The sequence below is a fragment of the Myotis yumanensis genome, unplaced genomic scaffold, assembly GCF_028538775.1.
Source record: "Myotis yumanensis isolate MYYU_CA2020_CCGP unplaced genomic scaffold, mMyoYum1.0.hap1 SCAF_6, whole genome shotgun sequence".
In the NCBI taxonomy this organism is placed as follows: Eukaryota; Metazoa; Chordata; class Mammalia; order Chiroptera; family Vespertilionidae; genus Myotis; species Myotis yumanensis.
This window is the reverse complement of record NW_027223757.1, coordinates 61,798,796-61,818,712: the sequence shown is the minus strand read 5'-3', so window position 1 is coordinate 61,818,712 and position 19,917 is coordinate 61,798,796. Positions and strand designations below refer to the sequence as shown.

The window sequence follows — 19,917 nt, the reverse complement described above, 5'->3', positions numbered from 1 at the left end:
CATATTAAGAACAATATGCTATATATGCCAGGTCCTTTGAAACATATGCTGTGCAGATGTTTCTTTCCTGCAGCGACTGTGTCAAGCAGCAAGGATGGACCGGCTTCCGGCAAATGACCAGGTTGTTGATCCCCTCTCTGCTGTAGTTAAACAACAGTGATATCTGTGAAGATCATTACAATGAGGCAGTGAAACTGAGGGGGAGAAGGGGACACACATGGGACCTTACAACCAACCACCTGCATCTTGTCTCAGAGAGGAAGCCTACAGCCTACATCCCCTCCCCCTTAAGCAATTACAGCTCCGGAGAGAAGGAAATGAATGTTCAGAGTTTCCTGTGCTTAACTCTTCAGAGACCCTGGAAGTGTCTCCTGCTCAGAATATGTAAGTCTCTTTTCAGGAGAGGTCTTTGTCCAGGTATTTTGCAGTCAGCATACCTGGCACTTCAAAGCTGACATGTTATGCCACAACCGCCTATAAACAAGTCATGTCAGATATTGCAAAGAGAACAAACACACAGGGCTTAAGTTCTGTATGCAACCGTGATCTTATCTGAGGTCAAATGACTTTCTTGTCAATTCAAAGCCAAGAATTTACATTCCATTAAAGAAAAGAAAAAAAATAAGTGTGCACATTCTGATTGTTTCAGAACACAGTTCATCTTACACTTGTTTTCAGGTTTTAAAAAAGTTGGCTAATTCAAAACATCATATGTATATAGATATGTGTGTATATATATATTTTATATACATATATACATACACACACATATAACATATATAAAAAAATCTCACCATTGCAAGGGCTATAATATGTTGATACAGGACAGACCCATTTACATTTAAAAAACAGTAACACCACTACTCCAGGGAGACTCATTTTCATTGGTGCAAGTGTTGCTTTTCAGCCCTTGAGACCATTTCCTACATCTGCTTAGGAGCATACAAACCTTTGGTTTATCGCTGATTTACCTCATAAATCAGCTATTCCCCATAGAACCATGGACTTGCAAATGTGTTTTCATTATTACTACTTTTAAAAGGCAGGAGGAGAGGAGGGTCTGCTAAAATTTGTGCACATTGTTTCTGGTTTCCTTTCAGGCTCTTGATCAGGAAATGTTTAACGTGGGACTAAGTATTGCTAGAGATTAATGGCTGCTGTTCAGAAAGGTCCATAGAAGCTCTTTCCTGCCAATACAAGCATATACATTGTTGAAGAACAAGACTGTGTCCACAGATAGCATTACATGTTAGCTAAACAGACCCAAGTGACAATGGTCTTTGTGAATCAAAGTTTACATCCTTTCTTTCGATTATGTACTACTATCACAGGAAAATAATTTCAACAATCTTCACCAGTGCCCTCCTTTCTCTTTTAAATATAGATGGTTTAGATAAAAATATTTCTCTGTTGACAGCCATGTAACATGACTCTCTTTAAGCTCTCTCTCTTTTTAAAAAAAGATTTTTAGCCGAAACCGGTTTGGCTCAGTGGATAGAGCATCGGCCTGGGGACTGAAGGGTCCCAGGTTCGATTCCGGTCAAGGGCATGTACCTGGGTTGCGGGCACATCCCCAGTAGGAGATGTGCAGGAGGCAGCTGATCGATGTTTCTCTCTCATCGATGTTTCTAACTCTCTATCTCTCTCCCTTCCTCTCTGTGAAAAATCAATAAAATATATTTTAAAAAAATTTTTTTAATATGTGTGAGAGAGAGAGAGAGAGAGAGGAAGAGAGAGATTGATTTTGTCATTCCACTTATTTATCATTCATTGGTTAATTCTTTGTATGTGTCCTGACCAGGATAGAACCCACAATCTTGGCATATCAGGACAACGCCTTAACCAACTGATCTACCCAGCCAGGTTCTCTTTGAGCGCTCTATATGCTTTGAGTCTGGTCTATGATTGGTTGATGTGATGCTCATGAGGACAGATTTCAAATGCCACCTGGACCAGTTAGCTTTGCAAAGAAAATAATCTACACATTATCTGCACTTGTAACCCCATCTGCAAACCTGAGGTCACAGGTCACACAAGGTGAACAAACCCTCATCACCACTGTACCAGGGAAGGTCTCCTGAAGGTCACCAGGGCCGAAACAGGGAAGATCATGAGGAAGGAAGCACCTAAAAAAAGGGCCATTCTTTATCTACTAAGTCTTTGCCCAGTGACTTTCAGGAGTGTCGTTGAACTGTTCCGAAGAGAGAAGGGAATAAAAAAGAGGTTAAAGGCTGGCCCTGGAATTTGTAAACATTGTCAAGTTGCTAGCAGTTGTAAGCAGTGCTGCTACAGTGACATCATCAATTTAAACCCACCATGGTCTAAGCATGCAGTTCTGCATTTTACCCTTAAAATACATGTAATAACTATTAAAATGTTGTGTATGAGTAGTGTAAACCAGAAAGATGCACCTGACTTAGCTGAAGCTGAATCTCCCTGTCCTCTTCCTGCTAGCTCCTCCATGATCTTTATCTCCAGCTTGCCAGGGCCCTCAAACTTTCTACATAACAGGAGCGAGATTGATCAAAACTCCTAGGGTTCTTTAGACATGGAATTATTGTCATCAAGGTCTCTGTTTCCCAGGGAATTGGGACATTAAATATTTAGGACATTTTTCCTAATCTTCTCCTGACTACATGCCTACTCCCCCTCTCTCCCTCCATCCTATTCAGGTACCTATATCCTCACATAAGTAAATTCTTCTCCACCATTTTCTACATTGTTTGACTATTTTTTAAAATATATTTTTATTGATTTCAGAGAGCAAGGGAGAGGGAGATAGAAACATCAATGATCAGAGAGAATCATTGATCAGCTGCCTCCTGCACGTCCCCTACTGGGGATTGAGTCTACAACCCAGACATGTGCCCTGACGGGGAATCAAACCGTGACCTCCTGGTTCATAGGTCGATGCTCAACCACTGAGCCAAACCGGCCGGGCTTGTTTGACTATTTTTAATAAAATTTCTATTTGTCCGTGTCTTTCTTTTTAAGAACTATTTTAAATTACAAACTCCTAGAAGACAGACCAGATAGATGCTCTTTGAAAATTACCCTGTAATTCCATTTGGTTAATATAAAATTTTTTTAAAATAATAAATAAACAGAAAGTGGATCACTGTTTAAATTTTTCCTAAAAGTGTTGCATGTTGAATCCAGAAACTGGCTTGGCAGAACCTTCATCCTAGTGACCAAGAGTGAGGATATTCCAAGGAAACATCAGGTGATGATACACATCCTGGCTTTGTTTTCTGCCTGTTACCTTAGCCCTTGCACCACTTTATGTATTTTCTCATTGGATGTGTTAGGCCAAGATTAGTGGCAGAGCTATCTCTCAACCAGGGACTAGATGGTACCTGCCCTGAAGACAGTCATTATAATCTCCTTATTGCAGGTGAAATGATAGAACGTCTGGAATTTTCTTTAAAATGCTCTGGCCTCAGCAAAATCTCAGACATATGCTGAAGCAATATCTTGACCAATATAGCTCTTAGGGCAATGGAAACTAATGAGAAAATAAACAAATGGGACTACATCAAAATAAAAAGCTTTTGCACAGCAAAAGAAACCATCAACAAAACAACAAGAAATCCCACTGCGTGGGAGAACATATTTGCCAATGTTATCACCGATAAGGGTTTAATTTCCAACATTTACAGGGAACATACAACTTAACAAAAGGAAGATAAACAACCCAATCAAAAAATGGGCAACGGATCTAAATAGATACTTTTCGAAAGAAGACAGAAGGCCAAGAGACATATGAAAACATGCTCAAAGTCACTAATCATCCAAGAGATGCAAATCAAAACGACAATGAGGTACCATCTTACACCTGTCAGAATGGCTATCATCAACAAATCAACAAATGACAAGTGCTGGCGAGGATGTGGAGAAAAAGGAACCCTCGTGCACTGTTGGTGGTAATGCAGACTGGTGCAGCCACTATGGAAGACAGTATGGAGTTTCCTCAAAAAGTGAAAAATGGAACTTCCATTTGACCCAGTGATCCCACTTCTAGGAATATATCCCAAGAAAACAGAAACACCAATTAGAAAGGATATATGCACCCCTATGTTCATAGCAGCACAATTCACCATAGCTAAGATTTGGAAACAGCCTAAGTGCCCATCAATAGATGAGTGGATTAAAAAACTGTGGTCCATCTACACAACGGAATACTACGCTGTGGTAAAAAAGGAGTTCTTACCATTTGCAACAGCATGGATGGAACTGGAGAGCATTATGCTAAGTGAAATAAGCCAGTCAGAGAAAGATAAATATCACATGATCTCACTCATTTATGGAATATAATGAACAACATAAACTGATGAACGAAAACAGATCCAGAGACAGAGAAACATCGATCAGAACGTCAAACCTCAGATGAAAGGTAGGGAGGGTGGGGGTGAGGGGGAGAGATCAACCAAAGGACTTACATACATGCATATAGGGCTAACCAATGGACACAGACAACAGGGGGGTGAGGGCATGAGTCGGGGGGATGGAGGGGTAATGTGGGGATAAGGACACATATATAATAACTTAATCAATAAAGAAATTTAAAAATAATAAAATAAAATAAAATGCTCTGGCCTCTCCTCTCCTACTATTCCTTCAGATCCAGCCCTGCCACCCTTCTCTACCTACAGACTTCTCAAAAGTGAAGTCTGGCCAAGCTTCTGGACACCAGCCATCTGTTATTAGCACTATTCCTTTGAGACTTCACCTTTTAAATGTCAGCTCAATAAATGACATGTTCTCACTTTTCACCCGCCAGCTTTGCAGCAGCTGTGAGGACTGGAAATGTTCCCTTCCTGCGACTCTCTCCTCCCTGGACCCCTGACACATCACGGCTCTGATCTCTTTTCCTTTCTCTTTAACCATGTCCTCTCTTCCTCTTTGGCCATTTCTTTTCTCCCCTCCCACCCTTCACCATGGGTGTTTTCTAAGGGTCTATGTTCGGACTTGACTTTTTCCTTTTATTCTCTATCTTTTAGATGAGTGCCATGTTTGTTTCTCTATCTCTGTGTTGTTGGTTTGGTAGTCACTAGCCACGTGTGGCTATTTAAATTTAAGTTACCTATCATTAAAATTTTAAATTCAGCTCCTCAGCCATATTAGCCATATTTCACATGCTCACAAGTCCTACGCAGCTACTGGCTACCGTGTAGGACAGCACAGATGTAGAACATTTCTTTCTTCATTCAAAGTTGCTTGGGATACCACAGGTCTGGATCTTACTTTTCCAAGTCCTTCTGAAACCACAAATGCTTTATACCTCAATTATACTCCATTTAACAAACATTTCTCATAACAGTTATTGGTACAACCCCTAATTTTACATAAAAATGGTTCCATGTAACAAGAGTACATGCCCCCCAAAATTGGGAAACATTTATACAGGTAATTTGGATATTTAGATATAGTTTTGTTTACTAAAATAATAAAGATCATTTTCACTAAACAAAAAATGCAGGTTACAGTCATGGGGGGGCAGTACTCTCCATCTTTCACATAGTACCTATATAAGTATTTTCCATTATTCAGGGATTCATAAAATAATAAATAGATTTATTTTATGGAACATTCTTTATTAATATATGTTTTTAAATTTCTCAATAAAACTAAGATTCTCCCCTGTAGTGCCAATGGTACATTATTCTCACTGCGGAGAAGCCAACTTTCTGGTTCTATTAGGAGCACTAAAAATATTCTGCCTGACCAATGACACCAAAGCTCTTTGCCAAAACTATGACAATACTACCAGACACATGAGATTCTGAAGCATCAGCTTCAACAACAAACAAGATCTGGTCCTGATTTTAACCAGAAAGCAACCTGTCTCTTTGCTGCTTCCTAAACTTAGCAAAGACATACCATTCTCAGCACGCTGACCATTTGGGTGGTGTGAGGTTTCACTGGGCAGCCTCGCTCAGGGTGACCTCAGCCTGAGATTCTAAAGATGGAGCGTATTAAGTGCAGGTGAGTCATCAATTTTAAAAACCATAGAGAGTAGCTAAAAGCCTCATTCTTCAGAAGTACAGAGATTCACAGAGAGCCTTGCCATGTGACAAACAGAACTCACTTAGGAAAAAAAAAGAAAGAAAAAGCCATTTCTAAAGAAAAAAAATGATAAGTGGCAGTATAAGCCTACTGTAGTATAAGCCTACTGTGCTTGGTTGTACCAGGTAATTCCATCTGAACTGATTGTCACCATCCCCAATGGAGGATTTTTTTCATTTTAAAATAAATTTAATTTATTGGGGTGACAATGGTTAATGAAATTATGGAGGTTTCAGGTGTACAATCCTGTAACACGTCATCTGTAATATGTATTGCATGTTCACCACCCCAAGTCAAGTTTCCTTCCATCACCCTTTACCCTTTCCTACCTCCCCCCAACTCCCTTTCCCTTAGGTAATCTCTATACTGTTGTCTGTCTATGAGGTTTTGTCTTGTGTGTGTGTTTTGCTTAATCCATTCACCTTTTTCACCCAGCTCCCCTACCTTCTACCCTCTGACGGTTCTCAGTCTGTTCTCTATATCTATGAGTCTGTTTCTATTTTGTTAGTTTATTTTGTTCATTAGATTCCACATGTAAGTGAAATCATATGGTATTTATCTTTTTCTGACTGGCTTATTTCACTTGGCATAATACTCTCCAGGTGTATCCATACTACCCCAAAAGATAAGATTTCCTTTGAGCTGAGTAGTATTCCAATGTGTAAATGTATCACAGCTTTCTTTTCCAGTCATCATGGCATCTGTTGTTAAAAATGACAGAAAAGCCCTAGCCGGTTTGACTCAGTGTATAGAGCGTTGGCCTGCGGGCTGAAGGGTCCCAGGTTCGATTCCGGTCAAGGGCATATGCCTGGGTTGTAGGCTCGATCCCCAGTGTGGGGCATGCAGGAAGTAGCCCATCAATGATTCTCTCTTATCATTGATGTTTCTCTCTCTCTCTCCCTCTCCCTTCCTCACTGAAATCAATAAAAATATATTTTTTTAAAATGACAGAAAAGCAGAATCATAGCAGTGTATTAGGAATATCATTGTAAATATTTGAGACCATTATTATTAATTCAATAGCATTATATATACTATACTATGATACTTTTACTTTATATAGTTCAAAGTCTTTTGCAGACATTAAGAATGTCATGTTAAGGAATTCTAAAGATGAACTTTTATAGCTAAGGGGGTGGGTGTCATCAGTTAATAAATAGCTTTTTCAGACCAGTCTGAGCAATTTAAATTTCAATCAGAGAGGGTCTAGAGACCTCTATTAAATTCCTAGGAACAGAATGACATGATCAGAGAAACACTTCAAAAAAGTATTCTGGAAGCAGTTATCTACTGACCTTCTGGTCCTCAGCCCTCAGATTTATTAAATGAAACAGACTTGCTCTCAGATCCAAGTCCTACCATCAACCTCCGAAGCTTCAATATTCATATGGGAGATTTAGCCAATATCTTCACTTTACCATTCCTCTATCTCATTAATTCTATTTGCTTCACTTATACTCCCAGGACCGCACCTAAGACCTTGCATTAGTTAAAACTGCAGCACACAGACAATGAAAAGTGCAAATAGCCCAGATTCAAGTTTCTCCAGCCCTCTCGTGCCCTTCTCCCCGCCCACCCCCTCCCCACCCCTCCCCCTACCGCCAACATGGCCCTGCTCATTTCTCCCTATATCTCTTCCTTGCTGGGCATTGTATCCATTTCTTTCACTTCTGCCACTTGGACAACTGCAACCCTAGAGTTAGTGCTATATAATATACCTAAACAGACTGTGCCACTGCAAACACATGGTTCTCTGCTAGCTGAATCCTAAACTCCACTCACTAACGCTCCTATTTATCCACAATCACCTTCCCCTAGCACTCCCCGCAGCAGCACCTCAGAATTATCAGCATATCAGAATTACTTGGCCCAGGTCTCATTTTCAGCAGAACATAACTTTGTCTTTTTCTTGCTGAGAAAGCTGAAGCTTTAGGAAGATTTCCTTCAACTGCCCACTGCTCTGCTATAAACATTATCTTCATCCCCACCCATTCTTTCTCCTCTCTGTCACAGAAGATGAAGGGTCTCCCTTCTTTTCAAGGGCAAACCCAAGGTCATCCCCCAAGCCATACCTTTGGTTCCCTCCTGCCTTCTCCAAGACTCTGCTTGATCAAAAACCTTTGCTCTTTCTTCTGTCCTTGACTCTGCTCCTTTCGGGTCCTATAACCCCTTAACCTATAAACACAGTAAAGTCTCTTTCATTTTTTCAAAACCCTCCCTTGACCTGAGTTTCCCTCTAGCTACTATCCTATCTTTGTCCTCCTTTCTTATCCAAAGCTCTCCAAACAGCATCTGTAAAATAATTATCATAACAACCCATTATTATACAGACAGGAACTAAATCAAGACTCAAAGTCAACACTAATAAGGTCAACTACCAAACCTTTTGGGTTCTACACTTCCCCACAGGACTTGGCATTCAAGACACACTGTTTTAGCCTTTTACTTTTTAATCATCCCATGTTTCACTTAACACTCAAAGGGAGAGGAAAGCAACATGGTGATTTCAAAGCAGGAGGTCAACAAATGTGTACTAAGGGCATACTCCATGCCAAACAATTTATTGCTATGTTTAAAAAAAATAAGGGAGAGGGGATATTTGGCTATGTCTAAAAAAAAAAACAAAACAACAGCAACAACAAAAACAACACAGAAAATCTGAATAACTCTTATAAAAATTTTTTTTTCTAAATTCCTGGATTTTCAACAGAAACATGTTACTCTAATTCTCTAACTTCCCTTCATTTCTCAAACCAATGAAAATAAGCTTAAACTCATTGAAATTGCTCTGGAAAATGTTTCCAATGACCTTCAGATTCACAAACCCAATGATAACCCTTCAGTCATATCTAACTGAACCTTTCTGCTGATATGCCTGACACACCCCTCTCTTCTTCTTGACAATCTTGACTCTCTTGGCTTCTGCATCATTCCACTCCCTTGGGATCCTCATACCTTCTAACTATTATTTTTTAGATGTCTTGTGTATAGTCTCCAAATGGTGGTATAGTTTTACTTCCACCAAATACTTCTCCACTGAGGCAAATTGTTCACTGATGAACATGACCCATACTTTCTCACCTACTCTGTGTTTGATTCTGCTCATGTTGCCCCTACGCTAATCTCTACCCGTCCAAACCTAACAAATTCTTCAAGGACCAATTCTTCAATGAAGCTTTTACTCATTTCTTGAAATTTTCATAACCTTTCCCTCCTTTGTACTCCCATAATTTGCATTTCAATTACCTCATAGAATATTCATTCCTATACATTCTCATCTATCCTATCAGGTCATAAACTCTTTCTTTATAACTGCTGTAATAACCAGTGCCTAAAGCCATGCTTGGCACATAGTAGGAACTCATCAAATCTTAGCTTTGAGTATTATTATTATTCACTTTTGCATTCCTCAGACTTCTAGCACAGCAATATTTTGTAAACACTGTATGGTCAATCAATCAATTAATTAATGTCCTAAGACTGAATGAACTCTTGTTGAGAAAGAAGAGCAGATAGAGGGCTCACCTATAGTAGGTGGTGGAGAGGTAAAGAATAACTAGTGAACAATATTAAAGGAAATGACTAGGAACCCCAGAAGGAGAGAAAAGAGAAAACTTTTAACTATCTGTAGGCATATTATCTATTCCATAAATGATCTTTGAAATACAACACCTTCTGCTGCCTGTCTCCCAGGATGAAGGTAGATTTCTCAGTGTATGGATGACTCTGTCTCTGACTCAGGTTGGAAAATGCAAAGTTATGGTATCCAGCTTTCTCTGAGCCTCCTCATACTCAGGTGGAAGAGAACTAACTAAAAGGATAAAGGGGAAAATGATGAACCCCATTTGAGGTTGGTTTTTTAAAAAGATTTTCAAGTGGAATACATCAAGCAAATTTACTACATAAAATAGCTAATTTTTTTTTTACATTAAGAAAAAGAAAGAATTAGGATCCTGTGTTGTCGTTGTTGTTTTAATCCTTACCCAGGGACATACTTATTGATTTTAGAGAGAGGGGAAAGAGGGGGAGAAAGAGAAAAAGAAAAACATTGATCTGTTGTCTTCCTGTAAATTCTGACCTGGGATTGAACCCATAACCCAGGTATGTGCCCTGACCAGGAATCAAACCCACAGTCTTTTAGTGTACAGGGCAATGCTCCAACCAATGAGCAACACCAGCCAAGGAAGGACACTGTGGGTTTTTTGTTTGTTTTTTAAAAAATATATTTTATTGATTTTTTACAGAGAGGAAGGGAGAGGGATAGAGAGTTAGAAACATCGATGAGAGAGAAACACCGATCAGCTGCCTCCTGCACTCTCCCCATTGGGGACGTGCCTGCAACCAAGGTACATGCCCTTGACTGGAATCGAACCTGGGACCATTGAGTCCTCAGGCCGACGCTCTATCCACTGAGCCAAACCAGTTAGGGCAGGACACTGTTTTTTAATCATTTTATAAGAATATCCTTCTGCCAAATTTTCCTGTATTATGGTTTTTTTATGTCAGTATCATTTCCTTTGAACTTTAGTCATTTTTAGTACAGCCAAATTGAATGACTTTTTTAAAGTGCTATTTTTGGACAAATACACAGGGAAATTAATCATGGTGCCTAAATAATGGTCTGGGTGTTCTCTTTTATTATTTTCAGCTTAGTCTGGGAAATATGTGACCAGTTTTTCACCCAGAGAGTAAAAATGTTCCAATTTATTGAAAAGCACTTGTTAATTGGAAGCAGTCAATGACACAAAACCAGTCTGCTATTTCTATGCAGGGAGTGCCAGCCAGTCTCTGTGCTGAAACAACAAGCTTTTGTCTACAAAGGTCATGACATCACCAGTTCAGGACATGATACTTTAAAATGCAAAGGTTCCTGGGAAGGACAACTCCGTTTATAATATATGTCCGTTAAAGGTGCACTTCAAGAGTTCCCTGGGTATCTGGACAGCAAATTTGCAAATTTCTGCAAGGTGCCAATGCTAACAATGAAGGTCATGCTGTTTATAATGTTGGTTCAACAAATTCCCATAGATGGAATAATAGATTCCCCAGGTGGCAGACCACTAGAACCAGAAAATCTACAGAACTATCTCTAATGTCCAGAACCTTGGATACAGAGTTGGAGAGAATGAAGAGATCAACAAGGAGTCTGAGAAAGAGAATTAGCATAAAAAGCCTGTGTGGTCCTCCATCTCCTCCTTTTCCCCAAGTGCTTCAGGGTACATCTCCTACAGGTAGACCTGATATTATTCTAACCTCTGAGCAACACCAGCCAAGGCCTGATATTAATCTTATCTCCCCAATATTATAAGCCCTCGTCTCAGTGTGACTTTTTATTTTATTTTTTTAAAATATATTTTATTGATTTTTTACAGAGAGGAAGGGAGAGAGATAGAGAGTTAGAAACATCAATCAGCTGCCTCCTGCACACTCCCCACTGGGGATGTGCCCGAAACCAAGGTACATGCCCTTGACCGGAATCGAACCTGGGACCTTTCAGTCCACAGGCTGACGCTCTATCCACTGAGCCAAACCGGTTTCGGCTCTGTGTGTCTTTTTAAAAAATATATATGTTTTTATTGATTTTAGAGATGGGAAGGGAGAGGGACAGAGAGATAGAATGAGAGAGAGAGATAAGAGAGAAACATGAATCGGCTGCCTCCTGCACCATCTACTAAGGTGTGACTTGAAAACAAGGGACCCCACTGGGGATCAAGCCTGCAACCTGGGTATGTGCCCTGACTGGAAATTGAACTGTGACCTCCTGGTTCATGGGCCAACGCTCAACCACTGAGCCACCCTGGCTGGGCCACTCTACTTCTTTTGTTTAGCAGTTCCAGTCCCCCAAGGCTAAGCTGTTGCACAACTTCAGGGCACAACCCTCATAGAGTAGTGAATATGAAGCCCCCCAGTTGGTATAGTACCCAGCCCATGGCCATATGGTACTGCTATCTTCCCATTTTTCTCACTCCCAGATCACAACCAAACTTCATGGCTCAGATTATATTCCACCTTCATGATGTGAAACATTTCTCTTATCTCTATTTCTCCTACCTAAAAAGATTTTATCTTTTCACAGAATGGCTTTGGCCTCAAAGTTCACATTAGACTGCTTGAAAGAAATTCTAAAGGTAAAGAATAAATATAAAGGAACCCACCCTTGAACATCTCTAGAGTGTAAATGATACAATGGGAGGGGCATTGGACTGAGAGACAGAGAAGTAGGGTGACACACAGAAAAGAGGACTTATAATATTGGGGAGATAAGACAGAGAATTTAGGTCTAGAGCAAATGCAATTAAAGTGCTGAGCAACCCTGGCAACTCACATACATTGAGCGCCAGTTTCACACATATAGTATAAAAGAGGTAAATAAGATATCTCAAAGTGCCTGTCGGTCCCAAAATTTTATAGAACCTTGGAACACCACCTCCAGAGTAAGAGTATATGAGTCATGTATGGCCACTTTATAAAGGAAGAGTAATAGGTGGACTGTGAAGGTCTAGGAGACAACACACTAAATGCTCAGACATGTCTAGCCAAATGGCATATAGGCCTGAGCTGGGGTAACTTGTCTCACAAGGCATATCCCTGCCTCTCCTCTCAATACAAAATCTTTATATAGATTTGTTTTCTGATCTTTAGTCTGGCAAACCTGGCACATAGCTGCCACATTTTTACCAGCCTACTCATGATTGCTAATGCCAACTGCCTCCCACTCTTAGCTGCACCTCCCCCCCCCCATGTGATAATGCTAATAAAGTACAGGTGTCGGCTACCCAAACACATATCGTCAACTCTAAATATAGGAACATCCTCATTTTTAACAAGTCTAATATTGCACAATCTGCATTTACAAGTACACATACTTACATATGTATGTGAGCTCATATAAGTATGTGGAGGATGAATTATTTGCTTTGCGAATAAATGCACCATAGAATTCCTTGAAATATCAGGTTTTTCATATCTCTTTTTTTTCACTACCTCCCCCACAAGTATCTTACACTTTTTACTTACTTATTACTGCTCAGAAATACATCTATTGTATAAGCTAAGGTATCCTGTATTCATAAAAATTAATGGAGAGCAGAATGTATTTCTTGCTAATTTCTTTGATGTCTTGGGTATGTCCAGGGGTGGGGCAAAAGTAAGTTTACAGTTGTGAGTACATGAAACACAGAGTTTATTCTATTATTATTTATTATTGTATTCTTTCCCATGCAAACAACTACAAACCTATGTGTGCCTCACCCTGTATTTGAAAGCCCAGGCTATGGATTTGTATCTGGCAACACGACGAACATAAAAGCCACATGAACCTTAAATGCCTTTCAGAATCCACCATGATATAACAGCCTTCTGCAGAAATATGAGTCTGGAAGAGCCACAGGCTCCACACAGGCCACCCTGCCTGGAGAGAAGTGACATTGTTTTGTGATGATTTCAAAGGCAACCATTGTACCTTCCACTCAGGTCAATAACATCTGCTGGGGGCAGCTTAAAAACTTGAACTAATATATTCTGCCTCCTTACACAATAAATGTTAATAGACAAAACATTAACCACATTTCTGAGAGTGGTGGAGCTATTGTTAGTAATGGTGGTGCTCTGGAAAATTTCATCTTTTGTTGTGAAATGCAAATGTGATTTTTATCCAAAGGTAAATGGTAAGCTCAATCAGGTTTGTTTGTTTGTTTTAATTTGAGTTTTGTCATGTTTTCTATTTCTCTTCACCCCAGGGGTTTCCTTATCTCTGTGCACACACAGATGAGAACAGGAACAGATTAGGGTAGGTTGAAAATAATACCTCTGATGCTCACAGCTCCAAACAAAGGTTTATCTCACATAATCATTAGTATTCCCCTAGTATCCAACCTTTTTATCTCATAGCACACATAAAGTAATTACTTAAATTCTGCTGCACGCCAAAAAAATATATTTTTTGTCAATCTGACAAAAAAATAGTTATAATTTTGATTCATTTACACTGGACAGCTATTGTTTGTGTTGGCTGTTGTCATCTTTTCACTTGACAATCTTAAAGGAACAGAGGTCAATGACCCTGACTAAATAGTCAGGTATTACATGTTTTAAAAAATTCTTCCAGTACACCAGTTGAAAATCATTGCCCTAGAACCTAACGAAAACAAAAAGGAAAACGGCATCTCCACTCTTACATCATCTTCTCCTCCACCCCACCCCAACCCAACACAGACCAGAAAAAGAAGTTATGGTTTCCCCACTTCCAGAAATATAACTGTCTAGAGCTCAGGTACTCAGAAGAATCCCAACTTCCTCTTGGGTCCTTAAGAACAGACACTGAATGGGGGACATGGCTCAGGTAGCTACAGAACATTAGTGAAAACAGACTGTGGAAAGCACTGGACCAAGAAGGAGGAGGCCTAAGATGAAATCTGGACAAACCCCTAACCCTTCTGGACCTCAGTTTCCTCATTATAAACTACTAGTGACCCGGTGCACAGATTCGTGCACGTTGAAAGGAAATTAATTAGAAGGTGGCCGGCAGGGTGGGACTGGACGAGAAGGACCAGACACACCCTGGAGCCAACCTCCCATGGTCCTTCCCCGGGAGGCCGCACGTAGGGTGGCCAGAGGCTCGAAGGGCATCTTCGGAGTGAGCAGGTTCCCTCCAGCAGGTGGGGTCTCTCAGCCTGGCCTGCGGGGATCAGGCCGAAACTAGCTCTCCAACATCCCCCAAGGGGTCCCGGAGTGCGAGAGGGCACTCTGCAAAGTTGCTGTCATACAGGGTGTGTAATGCAAACGCAAGTGTGCAGTAAACCAGATTCGGGGCCGACAGTGCCCCAGCAGAAGGTGGAATTGCATGGCCCCTCGAGGAATCAGGCTCCCTTCTCTCTGGTTTCAGGGTGTGTCACCTGAGAACCGCCGCTGCCAAGTCACTGCAGCTTGGCAGTTCCTGCGTTGAGCATCTGCCCCAGGTGGTCAGTGTGTATCATAGCTACCAGTTGGACGGACACTTAGCATATTAGCCTTTTATATATATAAATAGATAATGGTACCCACATTTTTATTGATATTGAATGAGATAATAGACTTGAAAATACTTTGTGAAAGTAATAGGTCTTCACAACGCAATGTTCTGCTTATTTGTGTGCATCTCAAATCCTATGACATTAAGCTGAAACTTACAAAAATAAGAAAAGTGTAAGGCTGGTTTAAACAAAGCCTTCTTTCTCATTACCTCCCTTTCTCCCTCATTCTTTCCTCTGTCTCTTGATCTCTCTTTTACTCTACCTTCTGGAAAAAATCAAAAGTGGCACTTGATCTTGGTCTTCTAATAATCATGAATTTTCTGATTTTCAACCATAGTCAAAGGCTAAATTAAATAAGCTACCTAATTAAATTAGATTACCTACTACTAAGTATAGGGCCTGTGTTAAATTATTACCAAAATCATATCATGAAGAAATTTTCCGCTTCTAGAGAAGCTTAAAATCAGCTATTCATTTATTTTTTCATTCAGCAAATATATATTCAGTGCAAACTGATGCCAGACAATAGGGATTTTAAAATGAATAAGAAAAACATAGCCCTTTTCCCCATGAAGTTAGTAATTCAGTGAGACAGACAGATTCATAATCTCTTATTTTATAGCTTAGAAACTAGAAACACAATAGTTTAGAAAATTTGATTCTACCTGCAACTCTCCTTCCATTATACTGAGTAGCTGGATGAGGTCTTCTTTGGATAACTCCAAGGATTTCTTATTCTTTTTATCACTTTCTCCAGATGGTTTTAGGTGTCGTTTGACAGTTCCTGAGGCCATGACATCATCTTCCTTTCTATTTGATTTGTTCTTCTTTTTTGCATCTTCTGAGAGACTTTTATCATCAACATTGCTTATGATGGAGGATTTGGGGCAGGAGATATGCCCGTTGGATGAACTTTCACCACCCTGGTTTCGGGATCTCATTCCCACCTAACACAAAGAAAGATTAGATATTTTACCACCATTGAAATTATATTTTTTCTAACTACTTAAAGACTTGTTGCAGCTTTACAACATCACCAATAAAGAAAAAACAAAAGATCAGTTTCAGTTAGCTTCCTTATAGCTTTAATGTATTATTAAAATCTTCAGAAAAACGCCTTGATGGTCTTCAAGAAAAAGTGAAAATGTGATTCTAACATGACAAACATCTCAAACCAAATGATCAAGGTCAACATCAATAGTAATCAGTCATGTTTATAGTATGTTTCTTTGATAGGAAGTGATAAGCAAGGCACTTTGCCTTTGTGGTCTTCCTCCCTCAAAACATTACCCAAGTTTAATGATGAGAAAAACATCAGACAGATCCCAAATGAGAGACACTCTATAAAATTCATGACCAATAATCTTTGAAACTATCAAGGTAATAAAAAAACAAGGAAAAACTGTCACAGCCAAGAGGAGCCTAAGGACACATGACAACTAAACGTAATATGGCATCCAGGGTGGGATCCTGCAACAGAAAAGTGACATTAGGGGAAAATCAAGGAACTCTGAAGTATGGACTTGAGTCAATTATAATGTATCAATATTGGTTTACTAATTATGGTGAATGTATCAGACTAATGTAAGATGCTGATTATAGAGGAAACTGGGTGTGGGGTATTTGGGAACCCCCCAGTATTATCTTTGCGACAATTCTGTGGATCTAAAGTGTAAAATAAAACTTTTTATTTTTTAAAAGTGATTCCAACTCCATCAGAAAATTCAAACCTCAAACCCTTCCAGGAACCAAATGAAAGTCACAATGTGCAGAGATATCCACAAAGGTTGGAGAGGGGCTTGACATAGAGAGAGGGAACGGGAAAAGCCAAGGGAAGAGGGTGGTGTAATTTTTAGTGATACAGAATTCTATTGTTCCATGGCCTCTTTTTTTCAAAATCAGGTTGTTGCTTTTGTTTTCTTAATGTCAGTCATTTACAGGAATGTGAATAAAAGCACGAAGAATTGTGAGAAAACAGATCAACTACAAAATCAAAATTTTAAACAGTATATTTTATAGCAAAATACAGGAAACAAAAAACGAAAACAAAAGCAGTAGCTAACCTGTCCTGTGGGAAGCACTTTTGAGTCATTCCATGATGAATGTTTTATAGATTATGTCAGTCTCTGAGCAAAAGAACTTAACCAACAGGTATGTTGTAAATATACTGAACTCAAAAGCGAGGACTCAAAGTGCTGTGAAGAGAGCTCTAATATCCTGGGGGCTACACTACAAATTTTGCCTAAACCCTTAAATATAGTAGGTTAGTGCATGGGCTTATTTAGAACTCACAGGATGAATAGTCCTTCCTCAGAACAACTAAGCAGCAAGATTTTCATGACTTATCCCAGATAAACTACAGAGATGTTGTTTTCTGAAAGTAAATTTCCTTTATGAACCCAATCATATTTAAGAAACTAAGGAAAGCTTTTCAAAACACTAGGTTTATAATAGAAAAATAAATACAGTGTGGTGTTTCCTTTCAGATAGCGAATATTCAATTCTTCCAACAAATCTTGAAATCTACATTCATGCTTCTTTTTTGAAGTGAACTCCTACTGTGTGTGTGTGTGTGTGTGTGTGTGTGTGTGTGTGTGTGTGCTCTCTACAGCACTCTAACTATGGACAACATAAACACAAGGGGTGGGGTGGTCCTTAACCCTGCACCCTGTTTTCTGGTTAATTCAGTGATTTGTCCTTGGAATTTTAGAGCATCTTTTGTGCTTCGATGATGAACAAAGAAGAGATGTTTCTTTGTAATGGGAGCCAGAGCACTTCAGAGCAGACCTGCTGTATTTCATCACAGCTTGTTTGTGGGCAGAGTGGGCTGCTTTCAGCCCCCAGCCAAAGGAAAAAGAGATGATGAATAGAAAGTTTCAAATTTAACTCTTGACCTGTTACACATCACAGCTAAGACACATGGGCTTCCCAAACTGAATTGTGACTCCCTATGACTCCATACCACATGTGAATTCCTTTTATCTGAAATAACTTTCTCTATAAGATCTTAAGGCTCTTTGGAATGGTACATCAAATATTGATTTGACAACTTCAACTTAGATCATGGGTTAATAGAAATTCCAGAAGATGGTTCTCAAAGCATAGGAAGTGAGGGGTGCTGTATTAAACTTAATTATACTTAGCTTTAATCATACATGACATTTGTATTTGACTGTAGCATGTGTTTATGTCTTATTTCCCTGGATTTTATGCATCTTTTATAGTATCTACAACACTAGACTATTCCTAAAATAGAATAAATGCATAACTATTTGTATGTGACATGCATTTACTTAATCAATTGTATTCGCAAACATGCAGAAAATGGTATTTTCTTATACCAACTCTATATTTAGTTCTTTCTAAAAATTTTAGTCTGATATTAGTATTTTAAAATAAATTTTATTATAGCATTAATAGTTTTTATAGGATTATATTAATTCATTGATGAACATTAATTATTGAATTAATTAATTACTGAATTGATCCATTACAGAAAAAACACATTTTAGAATTATCTAATTATATTATATCAGGTCAAAATCTAAAGTTCCTTATTTTTTTCCTCCTTAATTTACTTTGGCTGATGGAAAATCTCATGTGCTAGATCCATGATGTTAATGTCTTAGCAAATATTTTTCCTCTGTGACACTGAAATTTCACATTCATTTCTTTCCTCTGACACCTGCATATGGATGTTAGTCCTTTTCTGATAAGCCAAATGGGGTTTACTATCTTTTCTCTGCAACAAAGTCAGCAATCAACACCTGTTCTATCTCAGGAATGCAAACTGAGATAACAAACTAGTCAAGTAATGTTTTAGGAAGGAATTAGACAACATGTGCGGTAGAAAAACATAGTTTCTCAATAGTGTAACCAAGTCTATCTTTAATAATGTCCATATTAAGCCACCTTTTTCTATTTTGTGAGGAGAAAATGTCCAAACAATAGAGAACTTCCATGTATCACATCTAGAGTCATTCATACTCTTCCTCATTATAATAGCTCTCACTTATTATTTCTGAAGTGTTACATAGTATGTTAAGCATTTTACATACAATATCTAATTTAATACTTATATCAACCCTATGATGTGAAATTTTAAAGATGAGACCACTAAGTTTTAAAGAAACTCAATATATTTTTCTGGATTACACAGCTACTCCTAGTGAATAGAAGAACTAGGATTTGAACCCAGGTCTGATTCCAAATACCTACTCACTGTAGGGTTTTCCCCTAAGTTCTTAACCCACTGTCCGCCATAAGCGTCTATAGACACAATCGGCGGACCTTCCCCACACGGCAATGGGCATCTATAAAAAAAAAATGTTTTCCCTTAGTGGCAGCCCTGACCAACTTTAAAATCATTTTTTGTGAGAATTTTTAGCTGAAAATATTCAAGAACACCCAAATTGTGAGTACTATATTTATTTTTATAATATTCATTGCTAATTGATTTTAAAAATTAAATTCAAAATATCATGGCATGTGGGGATGGTTTCCGTTTTGGATACGTGGTAGTTAACTGGTTAAACACATACAAATTGGAGGGGAGGAATACCCTGTAAATTAGATGATCCAGATAAATCTACAAATGCTTACTAAGGCATTGTTTTTTCACTTCACACTACAGAGTCGGAGAAATCCATGACTTCCTCCATGCAAAACTCACACAGCAATTGAAATTAGTTTGCTAAGTAAGAATACTTTTTCTAGAATCATTAACCTATTGCCACCTGGCCCATGCGTGGCTCAGTGGTTGAGCGTCGACCTATGAACCAGAAGGTCACAGTTCGATTCCAGTCAGGGCACATGCCTGGGTTGCAGGCTCAGTCCCCAG

The 19,917-nt window shown here is 39.0% G+C and overlaps 1 protein-coding gene across 3 annotated transcripts in view; it reads right to left on the bottom strand.

Moving 5' to 3' along the window:
• The window catches only part of FILIP1 (filamin A interacting protein 1), a 174,350-nt gene that overhangs the window by 88,332 nt on the left and 66,101 nt on the right, over positions 1 to 19,917 (bottom strand). For all 3 annotated transcript variants that reach the window (XM_070418220.1, XM_070418221.1, XM_070418222.1), the window contains exon 2: positions 15,743 to 16,024. In XM_070418220.1, the coding sequence (XP_070274321.1) occupies positions 15,743 to 16,018 (276 nt within the window). In that variant the 5' untranslated portion in view covers positions 16,019 to 16,024. The remainder of the gene's footprint in view (positions 1 to 15,742; positions 16,025 to 19,917) is intronic.